The following is a 19203-nucleotide window of genomic DNA, read 5'->3' as shown; positions in this document are numbered from 1 at the left end:
TTGCTTTGCAATAGACACTGTCACACTTTTCTGAGCACAGTAGGTCTGGCTAATCAGTAAGGAACAGATTGCAATTGTTTTAAGGTTGCTTTCATTGAAGCAAGTATTGCTTTTCTTTCCTTCCTGCAGGAGGATCACTACAGACACATGAGAGGATTGCTGGACAATGGCAGTTTTTGATACCCCACAAGAAGCGTTCGGGATCTTGCGCCCAGTTTGTGTACAGCTAACAAAGGTGCAGACTGCTGAGAATGTGGAACGCTTGCAGGCTCAGCTCCAGACAGTCAGTGACTCTGCCCTGCAGGAACTGCAGGAGTACGTCCTTTTCCCATTGAGGTTCACCCTGAAGACCCCAGGACCCAAACGGGAGAGTCTTGTCCAGAGTGTGGTGCAGTGCATCACGTCCATCCTTTCAACAACATGTGTGAAGAAGCAGGACCTCCTTCAGGAGCTTTTTTCTGAGCTCTGCCTGTGTCTATCTTCTCCTTCTGGTTTGCAGCCACCAGCTCCACTATCAGAGGAATTAAAACTGACTGTAATCCAAGCACTCCATGTCCTGATGCATTCAGCTTATGGGGACATTATCCTGACTTTGTATCAGGCTTCTACCCTTCCTCACTTAGGATTTGCTGTATCTTTGCTTTTGGCCTTGGCAGAACAAGAGAAAGCAAAGCAAATTAAGCTGGCTGCCTTAAAGTGTTTACAGGTCCTAATTCTGCAGTGTGACTGCCAGGAGCATCATAGACTCCTAGACACGGTTGAAACAAGACAATGTGGGAATTTGTTTGCTTCTTTTCTACCTGGGATCTCTATTGCCCTGTCCCGGGTTATTACTGGAGACATCAAACAAGGTCATATGGTCACTGTTTCTGCCATCAGGCTCTTTTATCAAACTGTCTGCTTGGTAATGGCAGATGAACAACTAGCCACAATCACACAGGATGAAGAGAAGCCTTCAGTGGAACAAAGCAGACTATCTGAGCTTGTGGTCCATAGAGGACCAGACTGGGTAAAAGGCACTGCAGACAAATTGTCTCTCCTTATCCACAAGATAGTTGAATTTGCTTCTCTTCACCCTCACTGGAAGGTCAGGATGGAATTGGTGGAGCTGGTCCATCTCCTTATGTTGAAGTGTAGTCAGTCACTGGTGGAATCAGTTGGTCACCTGTTAAAAGCCGTGGTTGGGCTTGTTAATGATGAAAGCAATGAGGTCCAAAGCAAGTGTCATGAGATTCTCAGGAGCATTGCGGAGCTGAGAACAGTAGCTGAGAACAGGGCTCTTGCTGATGTTCTGTCAGAGAATCTGCATTCCCTTGCCACAGCCCTTCCACGTCTGATGAACTCCCAGGATGATCAAGGCAAGTTCTCTACCTTGAGCTTATTACTCGGCTCCCTGAAGCTGCTGGGCCCCAAGGTGAACATTGTGCTCAACTCTGCAGCCCACCTCCAGCGTCTCTCCAAAGCCCTGATGCAAGTTCTGGAGCTGGATGTAGCTGATGTGAAGATTGTTGAAGAAAGACGTTGGGGCCCTGAAGACTCTCTAGGTGAGCCCTTGGGTTCCTTGCAGCATGGCAAAGGTCAGAAGAAATACTTCCGGTTCTTCATTGATGAGCGGATTTTCTTGCTCATTCAGCAGGTTTGCCGGGTACTTGGCTACTATGGGAACCTCTACTTGCTAGTGGATCATTTCATGGGGCTATACAACGAATCTGTTGTGTACCGGAAGCAAGCTGCCATGGTCCTCAATGAGTTGATCACAGGAGCTGCTGGACTGGGGGTAGATGTTCTTCACGAAAGGGAAACTGCAGTGAGCATGGAAGACCTTAAAGGGACCATAACATCCATCCTCGAAGAATTTACTGACCAGGCAAACTGGTATCTGATCACCAGCATTGACGCTGAGGGAACCAGCGATGAGTTAACTGTGAAACATTCAAGAGTACGTGCTATCCCAAGAGGTGCACACAGCAGTTCTTTGATTTCATCCTCCTCCCCTTCTTCAGACCCAAGCCCAACCATCCGCTCCATGAACAGCAATATCTGGCAGATCTGCATCCAGCTGGAGGGGGTTGGCTGCTTTGCGTATGTGCTGGGGAAAGAGTTCCGCTTGCTTCTAGCATCAGTCCTCTACCCTGTGCTTGAAAAGGCCGGGGACAGCACTCTGCTCATTAGTCAGACGGCGACTGGAACCATGGTGGATGTCTGCCATGCCTGTGGCTATGACTCCGTGCAAAATCTGATTAATGCTAACTCGGACTATCTGGTGAATGGGATTTCCCTAAACCTGCGTCGGGTGGCACATCAGCCTCACGCCTCGCGGGTCCTGGAGGCCATGCTCAGGCATTCGGATGCCAGCCTTCTCCCACTGGTGGAGGATGTGATCCGAGATGTCCTGGCTGCCCTTGATCAGTTTTATGACGACCGAGCTTCCTCCTTCCTTGGGGTCCTGTCCACATTAGTGGCAGCTTTAGGTATCTAAATAACCTGCCTTTTGAATAATTTTGTCTTACTGTCACTTAAAGAATTTCCCTCTTTAACCCCTTGAGCACTGCTGGAATGTTCCCATAGCCCAGCAGCAGTTTCCAGAAAGCACAACCATTACCATACGTTGAGCGTTGGGCTGGTAAGCCAGTGGTGCTGGAACTGTGCTCAGCCCGAAGACGTTCCAGGCAGATTCAGCACAGAGACGCAAGATCATGTCCCACATGCCAGAGGGTTTAGTATCGCTGAGAGTAGCTGACCCAGGGAGGGATAGCTGTGGGAAATAAAGTTATCCAGGAGCCAGGCATGAGAAGTCCAGTCACCAGTGGCAAGTAGGAAGCCTTTCCTGGCAGGTTTGAGGGAGGGGAAGAACAGGAGAACTAAACCATCAGATTCCGCAGTTTGTTTTTGAAAAAAAAAAAAAAAAAAAAAAAACTTTTCCTGCTTTTCCTGGGAGCTGTGGAGGTCCACAGCGAAACAGTGTCTGGGGCCTTCCATTCCGGCAGTCAGAGGAGGGTCTAGAATCTCAGACATGGATAACAAGAATATCCAGAGTTACAACACGTAATGCCAAAAAAACAATATTGGGGAGAGAAACACCTCCCATGTCACGTTTAGGCCAGTCTCTAATTATGGGGGATCATTGAGACCTTCCTGGGGCAGGTGGGGAGGGCAATTATCCCCCAGGGTTCTTGCCGCTTCCGCTGAAGCACAGAGACAAGACTCTAAGCTAGACAGACCTCGGGTCTGAACCAGACTGGCAGTTCCTGTGTACCATCTTTTTGCTTTCTTGCCTGGTTAAAGAAGTATATTTTCAAATGACTCCTCTGAGTTTCAGTATTTAATCCTCCATTTGGAGAGGCCCGTGTGGTACTGGAGAATATTCTGAAGGTCAGTTTTAGAACAGATTTTTGAGGGTATGTTTCAGTTACACACTTCCTGCCAAACTTCTCTCGCTGTACTACACCTCTCCTCGTCTTTCGGTTCACATCTGCACTCTGACAGGTTTCAGAGTAGCAGCCGTGTTAGTCTGTATCCGCAAAAAGAACAGGAGTACTTGTGGCACCTTAGAGACTAACAAATTTATTTGAGCATAAGCTTTCGTGGGCTACAGCCCACTTCTTCGGATGCAAAGAATCTCCATTCTGTGCATCCTATGAAATGGGCTGTAGCCCACGAAAGCTTATGCTCAAATAAATTTGTTAGTCTCTAAGGTGCCACAAGTACTCCTGTTCTATCTGCACTATGGATTTCAACCAAACAGGAGCCCTCCCCACACCCCCAGCTGGGGCAGAGGGGGCCACACCATTCTCAGCACCCATTGCAGCAAGAGCGTGGAACAGACGGTCCCAAGCTCACCGTCTGTAATGGGTGTTGAAAAAGACTTGGCCCTCTCTACATAAGCCACAAAACTGTTTTCAGCCCCACTTGAGGGATTGGAAGGACCCAATTGTTGCCATCAAGAGGACATTTTCCTAGTGTAGATGGACTCTTTGGGGTTGCAGCAGCAGAACCTGACACCCTTTTTGGAAGAGGGATAGAGGGTCAGATTTACTTCTTGCATTAACATTCTGTTGAAGCTAATGGAGATTGCCCTCTATTATGCCAGGGCTGGATTTGAGCCAGTTCCTCTCTGTAGTCCGGCTGTCTGATTGCAAGGGCCTAGTTCTAAGACTCACCTCTGTCAGGTAGCTTTTGCTTCTCTGCCTCACACTTTGTAGACAGTCTCTGTCTGTTCACAACGTCCAGGCTGCTTGGTACATAGCGGACATGGGTAGAGAATCCTGGGTTCTCAGTGACACTTCGTGCCTCTCTTCTGCAGTGCAGTGGTTCGTGGTGGTGAAGGGTAAGGAGCACCCACAAGAGCAGAATCTACAGCAGCAGAGCAGCTCTTCATCCCAGAAGCAGGAGAAAGGGTCTGTAATTACCCCCATGGTGCAAGAAGTGGAACAGTTCTTCCTGGACTACATCAAACAGAAGCAGATTGCAGAGGGCAACCTTCCAGCCACGGAGGAGGAGGAAGAGGGTCAGTACTGGTTGTGTAACTTGGGGGGTGTTGTGAGCTTGGTAAAGCCACTGATCTCTGGAGGGATGTGGGGGCTCAAAGCCAGGCTGGGACTCAGAATCATGAGTTCTGTGGGCTCAGCTCCATTTTGAGTGGAATTAAATCCACAGCGGACACTGCTGGGAACATATAGTGCATTGTCTGGTGATCTGTGCTCAGTGAGGCCCAGGGAAAACCAGCCACGTAGTTGTAGACCGAATGTTGATCCAGCAGCAGATAACCAGGGGCCAGATTCCAGTGGTCACAGCCACAAGCCAGTCGTACCATAGTCTGCAAGTCTGGCCCTAGCTAATACTAACTAGAGCAAGTGCTTTGGTAGCAGGACACATGGTGCATGGTATTCAGCATACAAAATAGCAAAATCCTGGAAAATTGCTGCTTTTTCCTCCCACCCTTGCTGGAATTCTGTGCTGTCTCTTCCCTGGCTCAGGACCCCAGCACCTCTTCTTCTCTCCCCCCCACCCCCACCCCAGCATTGACTCCAGCCAAGGCCCTTTAGAAACTTTCCAGGAGGGAACATTTGCCTTCTCATTACTCTGCCATGCTGCAATTCTGACCTTTAAACTCCCAGGTCTTTCATTTTTAATCAAAACCAATTGGAAATAAAGGGGTCTGGGGGGGGAGGACAGACTGCAAATGTCAGTCCAATAAAGGAAACAAAATCTTCCTTTCTCCTATAACACACACACTGCTCCTGCTGCTGAATTTCACAAACTGGCATTTAGCCCCAGAGAGCGCAGGCTTTGCAGTCACAAATGCCCCGGGTCTCCTTTGGGACGCTGGATAAGAGCCTTGCAGTGGGGGTCAGCCAGTTGCCATGAGGCACGTGCCTATGGCTCCCCGCTCATTCCTACCGCTGCGAACTGTGCCCTGTCTTCCAGAGGTGCAGGCCCCCCCTCCTGAGCCTGAGATGAACAACTCCAGTGCGGAGGGAGAGACTCCATTGCCAGCCCATGCCCAGATAGCAAAGGATGTGATGGAGAGATGTATCCACTTACTGTCTGACAAGAGTCTGCGGGTGCGGCTGAAGGTTAGCACAGTGCATGCACTACACCATAGTGACAGGGAGCACCAAAGGGCCCAGCCTTGCAGAGGCTCAGGGTGCCCATTATGGGGACTGTTACCTTGTGCTTGGGGGGGAGTGGGGGGGAATCACAGGATGTACCAGACGTGCCGCTAGGAGGAGGCCAGTCCCACCTTGACATCTCACCGCTGCCAGGGCAGAGGCTCCAAGTGCTGGCAAGCCTTAGCCTAGATAAAAAGAGAGTGAAAGAGGAGGCTGCCTTGCGCCAAGGAGACTGAATTCAGCCTCTCAAACCGCTTAGTGTCAGGCATCAGAGCTTGATAGCTTGTCCCGTGACAGGTAGAGCCCACCCATTCCTGCCCCCGTGGCTTTCCTCCCCAGCTCCCCACCCCCCGTTCAGGGAGAGGCAGAGGTGGATCCCATTGCTTTAGACTCTTCCATCCTCTGCTCTCCGGAGAGGCAGGGGGGACTGTAGCAGCCTGTCAGAGCTGTGCCTTCTCCTTGTGCAGGTCCTGGACGTGCTGGAGTTCTGCGTGATTGTGCTGCATCTTCATGAAAACCATCTGCTTCCCTTGGCTCATCGCGCCTGGCCGGCTCTCGTAACCCGGCTGATTAACGACGACCCGCTGGCGGTGCTCAGAGCCTTCAAGGTACGACGATGAATCCTGGCCAATGGCCTTCAAGCCACAGCAGAGAGAGCAAGCCACAGAGCTGGCACCCTGCCACGTGCAGAATGCTCACTGTACAGAATGAATTTTAAACACACGGTGCAGAGCAAAGGTGCTTCCCTGCACAGTGTAGGTTTGTATCTGCAGGTACACTCTTAGTGCCCTTTGCCCATGAATGAGATACTGATGCCCTCCTAATGGGGAAGAGCATTATGAATGATTATTTATTGGGTGCAGTGTGTTGGGCTGGGCAGGAATGGAAAGGAAGACCCATCCTTTTACAGCCTAAGGGGCTGACTGTCAGAGGCACGGTATACTCTCATGCGAGCTGTGGGTTCTGGCACCCCTGGGGGATCACCTCCGGAGACAAGAGGCCCTACTCCTGGAGGGGAGCGGTTTCCTTGTGGCTGAGGCATTTGGGAGGTGGTTTTGCAGTTGCACTTAACGCAAATGCTCAGGTTAATAAAAAGGTTAAAAACTGTTCCCACCCTCATCAGTCCGGCAGTGCACTCTGCCGCGTTCCAGCAGTACCCTGCTCCCAGGAAGCCAGGCAATAAAACATCCATTTATGAGGATACCTGCAAGGTCACCAGCTCCCCAGGCTGACTTACCTTCTTTTCCATCCAGGCTGAGGAGGAGTATGAAGCCTTTGCAGTGACAAAGCCTCCACAATACCAACAGCCAGCACCCTAGAATTTCAGAGCTGCCCTATGATAAACTCCCCGGGTGTGCCTGGGTAAAGGAAGAGACAAATCGCTGGACAGAACAGATTTCCTTTTCAGCTATTCAAGGGATGATTATAAGCAGCAGGGAGGGTTTTTTAAAAAAATATGAAAAGTCCTTTGAAAGTGTCCTTTTAAATTACAGAAGATAGAAAATGCTGCAGTGAGGCATAACTGGACCATGCCCAATGCAGGACCCCAGTTCTACAAGCTGAGCCCAGGCTGAGGACCCCAGCACAGATACGTTTTCCACCCCACTCTCTAGGGATGAGTTAGCATAAGTTACGTCATCTTCCTGTTCGTAACTCACAAACTCGTCCGTTCACTGCCTGTGCAGTTGGCCTTAGCTCTCCTTTGCTTGCTGGCAGTGCGGACTGTTTTTGTGATGATGGCAGTTTGGCGTCTTTTATCTGATCTCCGAGGTCCTGGCAGTTTTGAATTAAGCCTCACGACCCACTTGTGCGCTAAGGCAGCGATCACCTAACTGCAGATGAGGAAACTGAGGGATGGAGAAGGTTACGTGACTTGCCCAAAGTAACAGGGACTCCAGGGGTGGGACCCGGCTCTCCCAGCCCCACGTTTGAAGCACAAATCCCTCCTTTCTCCCCGCTCGGTTCCGCGCTGGGAATACAGCCAGCAGGTTGCTGTAATAACGACAGGCCGCGATCCAGGGATGAACTCCCCTTTCCCCTGCTCGCTGAGGGTGTTGCTGAGTTGTGCGTTCCCACTCTGCCCTGCGCACCGCTGAGCTCCCCTCCCAGTAACCACGGGCTCAGTGGGGTTTCTTTGCTAGGTGCTATGTACCCTGGCCGAGAAGTGTGGCGATTTCCTGAGGCGACGATTCTCCAAAGACGTCCTGCCCAAGTTGGCCGGTTCCCTTGTCACCCAGGCTCCGGTCAGTGCCAGAGCCGGACCCGTATACAGCCATACTCTTGCCTTCAAGTTACAGCTGGCCGTGCTGCAGGGGCTGGGTTCACTGTGTGAGAAACTGGACTTGGGTGAGTACCAGGGAAGGACGAGGTCAGCTGTCAGATCTCTGCCCAGCCTTGCCCTCCTGTCTCTGATCTTTGTCCCTCTGCTCAGCAGGCCTCATCCGTCACTCTTCACAGCGGCTAGCAAAGCCCATGCTCTGTCCCTGTCACGTGGGATTAATTTTCTGCCCATTCTCCAGCCTTACTCCAGCTCCGCCTATTCCAGCCATGTCTCAGCATTCACCTCTCCCCATCAGAGCCCAACATGGAGGGGCTGGTGCCCTGGACTCCCTGGGAGACAAAGGGGTGAGGAGGGCTCCTAGGACCTGGTTCAGGATCTGACTGCTGGCCCTTCTCCCCCCTTGTCAGCCTGTCTGTCTCTGACCTGGCAAGAAGGTGTCACAAGGGGATTAGAACCCCAGAGCCCTGGCAGCCAGGTCTGGGGCCAAGCCATGCTGCTCTCTGAACTAACCAAAATGAAGAGCTGGAATCCAGACATCCTTCCCAAACTCAACGAGCCGGTCTCGTTTTGGGACGACTCCATGGATAACCCTTCTATTCTGGCAGATTTCTGCAGCATGCTGCAGTACACTGGGCGTCCCCGGCCTTGTGGGGGAGGAGAGGCGAGTTTGCAGGGCTGAGAGCTCCTTTCTTGTCTTGATGTTTTCCTCGCTATAGAGCAGGCCTCTCTAGGGGATGGGTAGGAAGAGCTCTGGCTTAGACTGCGAGAGGTGCAGAAGCCCCGGATCCCATTAACCAGTGTCAGTCATCTCCTGCTGTTCCTTTCTGTCCCATTTCTGCAGGCGAGAGTGACCTGAATAAAGTAGCAGATGCCTGTCTGATTTACCTCAGTGCCAAACAACCCGTGAAACTGCAAGAGGCCGCCCGGAGGTAACGCTACACACACACAGGGTGTATTCTGAATGAGGGGAGGGAGTTAGGTGTCCCCTTCTCTTCTCCCCCTGCCCAGCGTATTCACACTGAAGCCTGCAGAGGAGGGGGTCCATGAGAGGTACCTTCTACCACTGGTGAAATATGAGTCACCACCCAAAGGTGGAAGCGGAAGAGCCAGCCTATCTGCAGTGTGGAGTTTATTTTCTTGCATCTGAAGAAGTGAGGTTCTTACCCACGAAAGCTTATGCTCCCAATACTTCTGTTAGTCTTAAAGGTGCCACAGGACCCTCTGTTGCTTTTTATTTTCTAAGTTTCTCTCCACTTGCAGGGAGGAGAATGTGCCTCATTTGCTTTTACCCCAGCTCTGCACAGGGCTCTTAGCAGGCTGGGGGTCTGGATTTATACATTAGAATGTACTTTGTGGAGTTGCTGCTTGTTTACCTGACTTCTCTTACTGGAGGGCTGCACTTTTCCTTGCTTTTGTCGGCCGATCTGCACACGCCAGGGGCTCCTTGCATCCCTCCATTCCCCCACAAGCTCCCTCCCCATCTTCAGGGGCTCCTGGCAAACCCCTCCTCCCCCCCCCCCCCCCCCGCCACCCCTGTGAGCTGCCTAGTGGCTCAGGTGCACATATACTAACATCTACAAAGTGTTCACAGAAGTTATACTTCAGGATAGACCAGATCCTGCCCTCCGGTGAGTCGCAAGCTTGTTGCTGCAGTGAAAAATCACTGCTGCTCTATTGTGCCACCTGGAGAGCAGACAAAAGATCTCAGTCAATGAGATCTGCCCAGCTACAGAATACACAGGGTGAATAAGAACAGGGGTTCATTTTTCTGCCGGAGGAAAGGGGCAGAGGCTTCCCTCTCCCTGTGGAACTAGCCCCTCCCTCCCTCCCCAGTGTTAGCCTGGGTCTCACACAACAGGCAGAAAGCAGCCGGCATTGTGAGTTTATAGGGTAGAATATTCTTAAAAGGGAAAAAACTAGCAGGCACCTTTCCCCTGAGCACAGGGCACAGCATGAAAAGCTTTTGTGCAGTTGGCCAGCATCTCTGCCAGAGAGGGAAGCTGTGCAGATTTAAGCTCTCTCAGAAACTGCAGCCTTCCCCTCTTAATCTGTACTGGTGGGCTGGTGAATGGGGGGTTATTTTTACCTTGGTGGCTGTTGTCCTTTTCAGCAGGCTCCAGTCCCTGTCTCCAATGGATTTGTCATCTGTGGGCCAAATCCCCCGAGTTAGCGGGAGCCCCTTTCCTCTCTGTAAGCTGTGCTGGGGCAGAAAGCTTAACTCCAGGTTTTAGCAGTACATTTGGCGCTTTAATCGTTCCCGGAGCACCTTAAAACGCTGTGGAATAAAACAGGGATGTGTTGAATTAGGGACCTAAGTTGTGATCAGGTCCTTAGAGCCTGCTGTATGGCATGCACAGAGGAGAGCGGAATTAAGGGCACATGTAGCCTTTAACTCCAACAGTGCCTGACTTGACGGTTGGCCACGTAGCCTTTGTGTTCCCCTCGTACTGCCATTTTAGTTTTCTTTTGAAGATAAAGGTACCCAGGAGCGGGCACTATCTGGACTGCCCCCCCTCCCCCGGGAGTTCCAGTCATTCCCTACGCTTTTATTGAACAAGGCAAGGCCTGCAGCAGAAGGCCAGCTCCCTGAGCGCACACCTAGCTCTGGTGGCCAGCTGGAGGTTAGTGTCATGCCCGGGCATGTGAAGATTTGATCTGTGCACATCTCAGCCCTTGAAGGTTTCATGAGTCTCGTTCAATGCACAAACCTTGGCAGGCTTTTTATAAGAAAATTTAGTTCAGTCCTGTGTAGCACTGCCTCCCCTGCTTTGGGACGCGGGGTTCACAGTTAACTGTATCACTAGCATTAGAAACCATTAGGCATGCATGATGCACTGATTTCAAAGGGACATAACCTGGGTAACTCAAAACCAGTTTCCCCCAGAACAATGGGAGGCACTGTTCCCTCGCTAAAAAGGCTCAGCCAGACTTCAGCTTCTTGTCGCCAGACGTTTCAGCACTAGAGCTCTTTTAAAATTAAAAAATGGATATATCTATATCTATCTATATCTATAAAGTAACGAGGAAAGTATTTTCCCTTATTCCCTAGTGCTTGAAAATAGCTCCAGCAGCCGTCTGACTCAGCCTTTCACACCAGATCCCTTCACGTTTAGGCCGGGAGCAAGTCTGAAAATTACCAGCCGATTGGATCAAAAATTCAAAATGTTATGGTGCAGCTGAAAAGCAGGGTTATAACTAGAACGCCCAGGCAGCCGTAACCCTGGCGTGCTGACTAGAACCAGCTGGGGCAGTGGCACGTTCCAGCTCCAAGTATCACTAACGATTGGGTTATTGGATTCTTACTCGTATCACGTGATTTATGACCTGCCAAGACCGAGGGTCAGATTTATAGTATCACAGGGTTACAAGGGACTGCAGGAGTCATGGGGCAATCAGTTGCAAAGCCTCTGACATGCTGCATGCCAGCTGGGAGTGCTAACGCCCACCCAAGAGAAGAGCGCAGGGGTCGGTGGGGTGGGAGAGGGAAGGGTTAGGTGGAGCCGTGGCCAAGCTGCAGCAGCTGCACAAAGCAAGTGCAGGACGATCCATCTGGAACATCACCCTGCTATAGGGAGGCTGTTTGATCCTATGGTGGGAGCCGGTAGTTGAACTAGTGGGATAAAGTGAGTTTGGGGACTGCGTTTTCGCACAGTGCCTAGCAGGCAGAAATGGCATCTGGCAAAAAGTGAGTCGCAGCACGGCTGAGGGGGGGATAGGGGGCAGCCAACAGTGTGACAAGGTGGCTGTCAGCTGGTGACTATGCCCAGGCTGGGGTTATTGTCCCTGTAATAGCCATGGGGAAGGGTGGGGGAAGCTGCATGGCTCTGGATCCACCTTGGCCTGCTACCACTGTGGGTAAAGCGGCAGGAGACTCCTGGAAGGCCACCTTCCCCTGTTCCTTCTCTTGGTAGGGCCCTGGTGGCAGGGCAGGGCTCTTTTTAATTGGACATTCAACAGAGGCAAGCAAGGAGCCAGAGTCGTCCTCCACTTTGCCAGCCTTGATCACCTTGGCCCGGGTGCTTGGCAGGGCTAAGCTCATCACATGGGGAAAGGCAAGCCAGCGGAATAGCCCAGCTCTGCTCTGCACCAACATGATAAATTGTTCAGTGCCACTGGAACAAGCAGAAGCTATTTTTGGACCTTTTAGCTCCCCAAGTTGATTACTGAGCAGTAAAGCCCCTCCCTCGCCTGGGTTTGAGGGCTGTAGTTTATTGGACACGTATTGACAGCTGTCAGTCGCAGGCTGGGCTGAAGTGCACTAAAACAGCCACCTGCGCCAAGCACAATTCAATAAAATCACATTTAAGTTTACAAAAAATCCAACCCCCTGGATTAACCCCAGGATTCTTTGCCATGGAAACAGAGGCCGTTTCTAAGCAACCTAAGAGTAAGTTTTAAAATGTAAAAGTCAAGTTGTTATTTAAGCTGCACAGCACTCCAGGTTATCAGGAGATAATCACTGGCCTTGGGCCATTATGGGCACACAGGGAGCTGAGTGCCTCCAGTCCTCTGGGAACCAGATAACCGTCTTGAGAGTTGCTCTCTCTGGAGCTGCTGATTGGGAAGTGGGGAGGAGAGTGGGACGTCTTTGTTGTGAACATAAGAGGTAAGACGTGTGTGCGCGCGCGGGGCGGAAAAGCTGACACTGGCTGGGTAATATTCCAGACAGCGGCTTCTGTGCTAGTCCCTGTTACCTGCTGTATTACTGATCCGTCCTGTCAGCACAGGCCATGTATAACGGGGCTGTTTAGATACAGCTTCAGCCCATCGTTAAGCTAAGGGTGAGGCCCAATGGACCCCGCAGCGCACCCCAGGGATGTGTGGACTCTAGTCACTGATGGGCCTGGCTAAGACAGCGCGTAGAGAGGAGAGACGGCACTGAATCCTATCAGAGAGCAGAGACTGCTCAAGTGTCTGCCCTAGCAAACCTGCTGCATCCTTACAATCTAACTTCTGGCTGTGTGATTCGTCCAGAAGGCTAGTGCCAGATTCTGCCCTTGCCCTAGTGTAAATCAGGAGCAATTTAGTTTGGTGCAACCCCACTGGCTTAAACTAAAGCTGGGGTGACTGAGATCAGCACCAGGTGGCCAGGATCTGGCTGTCCCCAATGTGTTTTCCCAGAGCACCATGCACTGGTGCCGACGCAGTCGGTCCCAGACCATCCACGGTTTGGAAGTCAAGGTCATGTTGCATTCTGGAAGTACCACGCTGGGAGCGGTGAGGGGTGTTCAGTGTACGTAATACAGACGTTATGTCTTTTGGAGCCCCAGATGGGTTATAAGTTAATGATGCAGATTGATTCTTTGGCTGTTTGTAGGGTAACGGGGGGTTACGCAGCAACAGGAGGATTACTTTGAAGTCTTCCTAGCATCTCCAGCTTATTCCTACACTTGTTCTAAGTACCCAGGAAACCCCTACCCCTTCAGAGCACAGTCAGAAAATGGAGCTTTTCCCAAGCACTTCTGTCTAAATTAATTGCATAGGAAGTACGCTGACTTCAGGCATAAAAGCCCAGGCAGGGGACATTTCTGATAGACGTGGGGCTCGTGTTTGTGTGAATCACTTAGCAGAGGATCTTTGGTTTGCATTTCAGATGAGAGGAACAGTGTCTACTGCTTCACAATGAAACAGAAACCTACTTACCTCTCTCTGTGCTTTCTCACAATTTCATTCTCCATTCCAATTATCACAGATAGTGCTCTCCTCCCACACAATCCAGCTTCTTTGCACCTTCCCACAGCGAGGTGGAAATGATGAATTTGGGCATGCCAGTCTTTTCCTTGGCTATATCGTAAATACACGATGCTCCCCCTGCAAAACAACTATGTTAAATCCAGCTCAGGCTAGGAAGGTTTTAAGCTGTGTTTATTTTTTATTTAATATTTATCTAGTGCAGGGATGGGCAAACTTTTTGGCCCGAGGGCCACATTGGGGTTGCAAAACTGTATGGAGGATCAGGTAGGGAAGGCTGTGCCTCCCCAAACAGCCTGTTCCCCATCCCCTATCCGCCCCCTCCCACTTCCCGCCCACTGACTGCCCCCCTCAGAGCCCCCGACCCATCCAATCCTCCCTGCTCCTTGTCACCTGACTGCCCCCTTGCGCGACCCCCCCAGGACCCCACCCCCTATCCAACCTCCCTGCTCCCAGTCCCCTGACTGCCCCGACCCCTATCCACACCCCTGCCCCTGAAAGGTCCCCCGGGACTCCCACCCCTATCCAACCCCCCCCATTTTCCCATCCCCTGACTCCTATCCACACCCCCATCCCCTGACAGGCCCCCCGGGACTCCCACACTTATCCAACCCCTCCCCCCAGAACCTCCACCCCATCCAACCCCCCCCCCCCCGCTCCCTGTCCCCTGACTGCCCCCTGGATCTCCCACCCCTTATCCAACCCCCCAGCCCTCTTACCATGCCGCTCAGAGCAGCATGTCTGGCAGCCGTGCCGCCCTGGCCGGAGCCAGACACACTGCCGTGCCACCCAGAGCGCTGCCCGCGTGGCTGCGGGGGAGGGGCCAGGGGCTAGCCTCCCCGGTCGGGAGATCAAGGGCTGGGCAGGACGGTCCCACGGGCTAGATGTGGCCCGCGGGCCGTAGTTTACCCACCTCTGCTGTAGTGTGCGCACAGGGTGTTTCACAGAAAGCAAAGATCAGAGTCCCTAAAGAGCTTATGATCAAAGGCCCTGATCCTGCAGTCAGATCCTCACGGGAGGAGGGATCCATGTATGCAGCTCTCATTACACGATCAGGGCATAAGGGCTGAGGCCAGATTTTTAGGTATTGGAGGGGCCTAAAGAAGCATGTAGTCACCTAGTGTGATTTTCAGAAGTGTCTCACTCCCTTTGGTTTCAATGGGAATTGGGCACAGAGGCTCTTTGGAAAATCCCCATTAGGTGTCTCTCTGCCTCTTTAGGCACTAAAACCTTGGTCTGAATCCTGCCAGAGGCTGGGCACCCTCAACTGCCATGGACTCTCCGAGGAATAGATCATGCTTAGCCCCTCGCAGGAGGAGGGCCTTAGACAGTGCTGCCAACATGGCATGTCAATTCCTGTTTCCTTTAGCCTAACCTGTGGCCCAGGTATGGAGATTAGTGCCAATTAAACCCAATCTGCCTCCCATGCGTCAAAATCCTGACAAACCAAGTCAAACCCAAGGTGATTGACAGCAGGAGAATTAACAGAAGAAATAAATAAATAAATACAAGGACTCATGCAAATGAACCCTTAGCCTCTTCACGCCCCAGCAGCTCCTGCTCTCCCCTAAGGTCACGCTCAGCGTCTCCTTCCCATATCAGAGGCTCTGACATTGAACCCACAAGAAATTCTCATGCAAGGTTCCCACACCAAACTTAACTCCCCCGCCCGCCTCCCCTTTCATATTCAAATTCAAGATGGACGCCAGACACACAGCAGCAAGAGCCATACAAAAAATTGCCACTTTTCTGTAACATGAAATTTGTTACCGTTTTCTGCCCCATGAAATGTGGGAGGTAGCTGGAAAAATTCAGAGGCAGCCAGCAAGGTCTCTGCCTTGGGGGAGAATGTTTGTAGCAACAAGTGTTCAGCTCCTGGAACCACTGCCCAGGCCAGCAGTCAGACCTGGCCTCTAGGGCAGGCTCTGCAGCTCTCCCTTCCCAAGCAGCCATCTTATCACCTTGCTCCTAAGCACCTGTGCAAGGGGAGGGGGCAGCTGAGCTGGGGTTAACCCCTTGCTCTCCAGGGACTAGGTAGTACCTTTGCACCTTATCTCACATGCTCTCTTTAAACTGATGTTTAGTTGTTGGTAGAGACCAGGTCCAGGACGTACCAAACACATAAGCCATGTCCAGGATTCTAGAGTCAACTCAGCAGCGTTTGTGCCCCATCTGGGTGGGCTTATTTCTAACGTCTCTCTCCAGCAGCAGCAAGAAATTAGCACATTTCCTCTTGGAAACTCAACGTGCTGTTTGGCTTAATCCACGTGTCCTCTGTGTTCCCATGTGCCACTTGTATCAGCTCAGCAACCTCCCTCCACTGGGGCTGCTCACACCAGGCTGGGATTGGCCTGCCCACTGGGCCAGGTGCTCAGCTGGTGTAAATTCCCATCGCTCCATTGACTTCAATTCACAGCAGCTGAGTTAGCACCTCCCCTTGTCATGCTGGGAGCTCTCCGGCCCCGAGACCGATTAGTCACCGCCCGCTTGTTCGTTAATATCGTGCTGCTGGGAATAGCGACTAGGTTTCCCGCCACTTGCCAATAACCGTGAAACTGTTGAACTCTGTTTCTGTCGGGCTTAGCAGCCATCTGATGGCCCCACTTATTGCCGAGCCTGTCACCTGCCCTGGTGGGGGAAGATCAGACAGCCCCTCCTCTGACTCTGCTTTCCTTTCTTCCCACGTCCCCCCGAAGCGTTTGCCTCCATTTGATGTGTCTGGACCCTGACGCCACCTGGCTCCTGCTGAACGAGGTCTGCTGCCCTCTCCCGTCTGAGCCCCCCCACCCCAGCCTCCAGCCAGTGAAGCTAGGCGGGATGGGGCGGCAACGGACCGAATTCACCGACAACGTGCTGGGCCTGCTGGGTGAGCTGCAGCGACGGGAGACAGCAGCGTTTCAAGCCGGGCCCCGAGAGGCACCTGAGCCGCAACCCCCCTCGCTGACCGAGGCCCTGGGATAGCGGCCGGGGGAAGCGAGAAACGGCTGGTGTAAATGCAATGCTGTCTAGGAACGTCCCATCGCCTCAGACTGAATCGCTGCGGAGGAAGATGAGAGCTGCTCCAGGACTGAGACCCAGCTCCCTGAGGGCAGAGTTAACAAAGGCATTTGAGGGTGAGTTAGGTATAGCACACGCCGGGCCTGCACTCCCCTGCACACACGTGGGGCCAAAGGGACACGTGCATCTCAGGCTCTTTTGTGGCTAAAGAAGGAGATTGTCAAGACGCTCCCGTCCCTATTATCAAAACGCTGGGCTGCTGCCCGGGGTCCCTGGCAGAATGCCCCTGCCAGTGCTGCCCCAAGCCAGAGAATGCAACTGCTTCCCTCCCCTACCTCCCCCCACCGTACACGCACATCCCCTTCTTCACTGATTATAAATGATGGCCTGAAAACTTGAATTGAAATTTCCTCCCCTCGCTGACCGGAACTTCTCCAATATGGCAGATACTCTCTTCGGGGTTAGAACTCTGTCTCTAGCAGTGCTTCTTATTAAAGAAACAATGTAAATAAAATCATGTTTCAAAGGAAATCCCTCACCTGCGCTTCTGATAAGAGCTGAGATGATCAAACCAGCAGAGATTTTCCTAAAGTCCCTTTTAGCAGCATTGGGGTAGTTTATATTTTGCAGTTCACTCACTTTGGGCAATAAAACGAGACTGGCAGGTTTTACTTCCCAGGTCTCTTCCTAGATTTTTCAGGGCAGAAGGGACCATTCTGATCATTTTGTCCTGTGGTTTTCAACCTGTGGTCTGTGGATCCCTGGGGGTCCACAGACTAGGTCTAAGATTTCCAAAGGGGTTCACGTCTCCAATCGAAATTTTTTATGGGTCCACAAATGTAAAAAGATTGAAAACCACTGATCTAATCTGACATGCATCGCAGGCCAGAGAACATCACCCAGTAATTTCTGCATCAAGCCCATAACTTGTGGTTGAGCTAGAGCAGATGTGTTAGAAAAATATCCAGTCTCGACTTAAAGATGGCAAGTGTTTAAGGATCCCCCACAGCCCTAGGTGAGTTGTTCTGATGGTTAATCACCCTGCCCTTTAAAACACTGGGGGATATTTCTAGTCTGAATTTGTCTAGCATCAGCTTCCAGCCCTTGAATGTTGTTAGCCCTTTTTCTGCTAAATAGCCATCGCCGAGTAGCAGACTCTTCCCCAAGTAGGCTACGTGTAGACTGTGATCAAGTCACTATTTAGCCTTCCCTTGGATAAACTAAAGTGAGCATCTTAAGGCGCTCACCATAAGGCCTGTTTTCAGACCTCAAATCATTCTTGTAATTCTTTTGTGCATCCCTTTAAATATTTCAGCATCCTAAGCCTATGGGTCCTGGGTAGGCTCTTTGTAGTTCAAGTATAGCATGGTGGTGCTCACTATTTTATGGCACCTGGAAGTGCTGTTTGTGCACCGAGGGTTGTACCATTTCTGCAACGCATCACCAAGTGTTGTTTTGTTTGCTTGCACGGGTATTGCCTGTAGGCAGCAGCTAGACTGCAGAAATGATTCTTAATCAGAAAGACTGAGGCCTTTCAAAGGAAAAAATTGAACATTACTGATGATACAAACTGCATCACAGCTGACACTGAGCATTCAGAAACAGCCTGCAGATTCCCTGCAAGCACTGTACTACATCCCACATTCTGTTACCATGAGAGGAGGAGATGGAGGAGAGAAGTAAGATTCAGAGAGGCAAAAACCAGGTGTAGTTTAAGCAGGGAAAGGAACGTGGCTAAGGCCTTGTTATGTTTCCCCTTGGGCCTATACTACTGCACTAGCCCAGTGATGCAGTGTTTAGGTTCACAGCATTGCAGGCAGACATTAAAATAAGAGGAAAGACCTGTTGCATTAATAAAAACCTGAACAAAACCTTTTGGATTCATGTTGGGTTTTGTACACTATTTTTTCTTAAACCTAAATTTGGCAGCTAGACTAATGAGTGGCAATTAACCCAGTGATATGGCTGAATATCACTCACAGCCTAGTTTGAACCTCATTTTTTTGCTGATGATGTTGCTTGGGGTCTGGCTTCAAACATCAAACTACACCCAGCATTAGCTGTTTTTTCTGCACCATTAATTCGTTAGGAAATAAAATGCTATAAAATATTTGTGCCTTTTATTTCTTTTCTTTTTTTATCCACGTCCCAGCCCTTGGTTTTGTTCAATGTCTCAAGGACAGTCTACTGCCTTTTTGTATATCCAGCCATTTAGAATTCCTACCAGCTGTTTCTGTTCTAAATAGGTCACATTCTGAAGCTATGCAACTTGACCATGTTGTAGGTTACATTCAGGTAGTGACATCTCAGAGCTTACTCTAAATCCCATATTGAGGTGTTGGGCGCTGTTGGCCCTACCCCTTTGCATGTGTTAGACTGGGGCTGTGAGAACTGATTCTCCACTGCTTTGCAGCTTGTGCAGTAACTTACCGCCTGTGCAAAGTGGCTGGAAACACGCGTGAATTCAACACTCACTCACTCTAGAGGTAGCAGCAGCATTGGTGGTGGCTACACTACATAAACGGCACCACAAGGGGCAAGGACTCGTTTCCTCCGACAAGTCCATAGGCCAGATTGGTGCACACGTCTAAAACAGAAAAGACAAGTTTAAGCGCAGAAGTG

At 51.1% G+C, this 19203-nt stretch overlaps 1 protein-coding gene across 1 annotated transcript; it reads left to right on the top strand.

The window, feature by feature from the left end:
- The first annotated feature begins 166 nt into the window (after nucleotides 1-166).
- On the top strand, nucleotides 167-16545 carry TTI1 (TELO2 interacting protein 1). Its single transcript, XM_065414206.1, has 7 exons — nucleotides 167-2471; nucleotides 4304-4507; nucleotides 5428-5576; nucleotides 6080-6220; nucleotides 7754-7958; nucleotides 8735-8822; nucleotides 16281-16545. Exons 1-7 carry the CDS (start codon nucleotides 167-169, stop codon nucleotides 16543-16545), a joined length of 3357 nt encoding a protein of 1118 aa, XP_065270278.1.
- Nucleotides 16546-19203: the final 2658 nt, after the last annotated feature.

The sequence above is a fragment of the Emys orbicularis genome, chromosome 12 (assembly GCF_028017835.1).
Source record: "Emys orbicularis isolate rEmyOrb1 chromosome 12, rEmyOrb1.hap1, whole genome shotgun sequence".
In the NCBI taxonomy this organism is placed as follows: Eukaryota; Metazoa; Chordata; order Testudines; family Emydidae; genus Emys; species Emys orbicularis.
The sequence above is the reverse complement of the archived record's forward strand: the minus strand, read 5'-3'. Positions and strand labels throughout refer to the sequence as shown.

Coding starts and splice junctions, on each gene's coding strand:
- TTI1 (XM_065414206.1), top strand. CDS start 167: ATGGCAGTTTTTGATACCCCACAAGAAGCGTTCGGGATCTTGCGCCCA. Junction 2,472..4,303: donor CACATTAGTGGCAGCTTTAG/GTATCTAAATAA, acceptor TCTCTTCTGCAG/TGCAGTGGTTCGTGGTGGTG. Junction 8,823..16,280: donor CTGCAAGAGGCCGCCCGGAG/GTAACGCTACAC, acceptor GTCCCCCCGAAG/CGTTTGCCTCCATTTGATGT.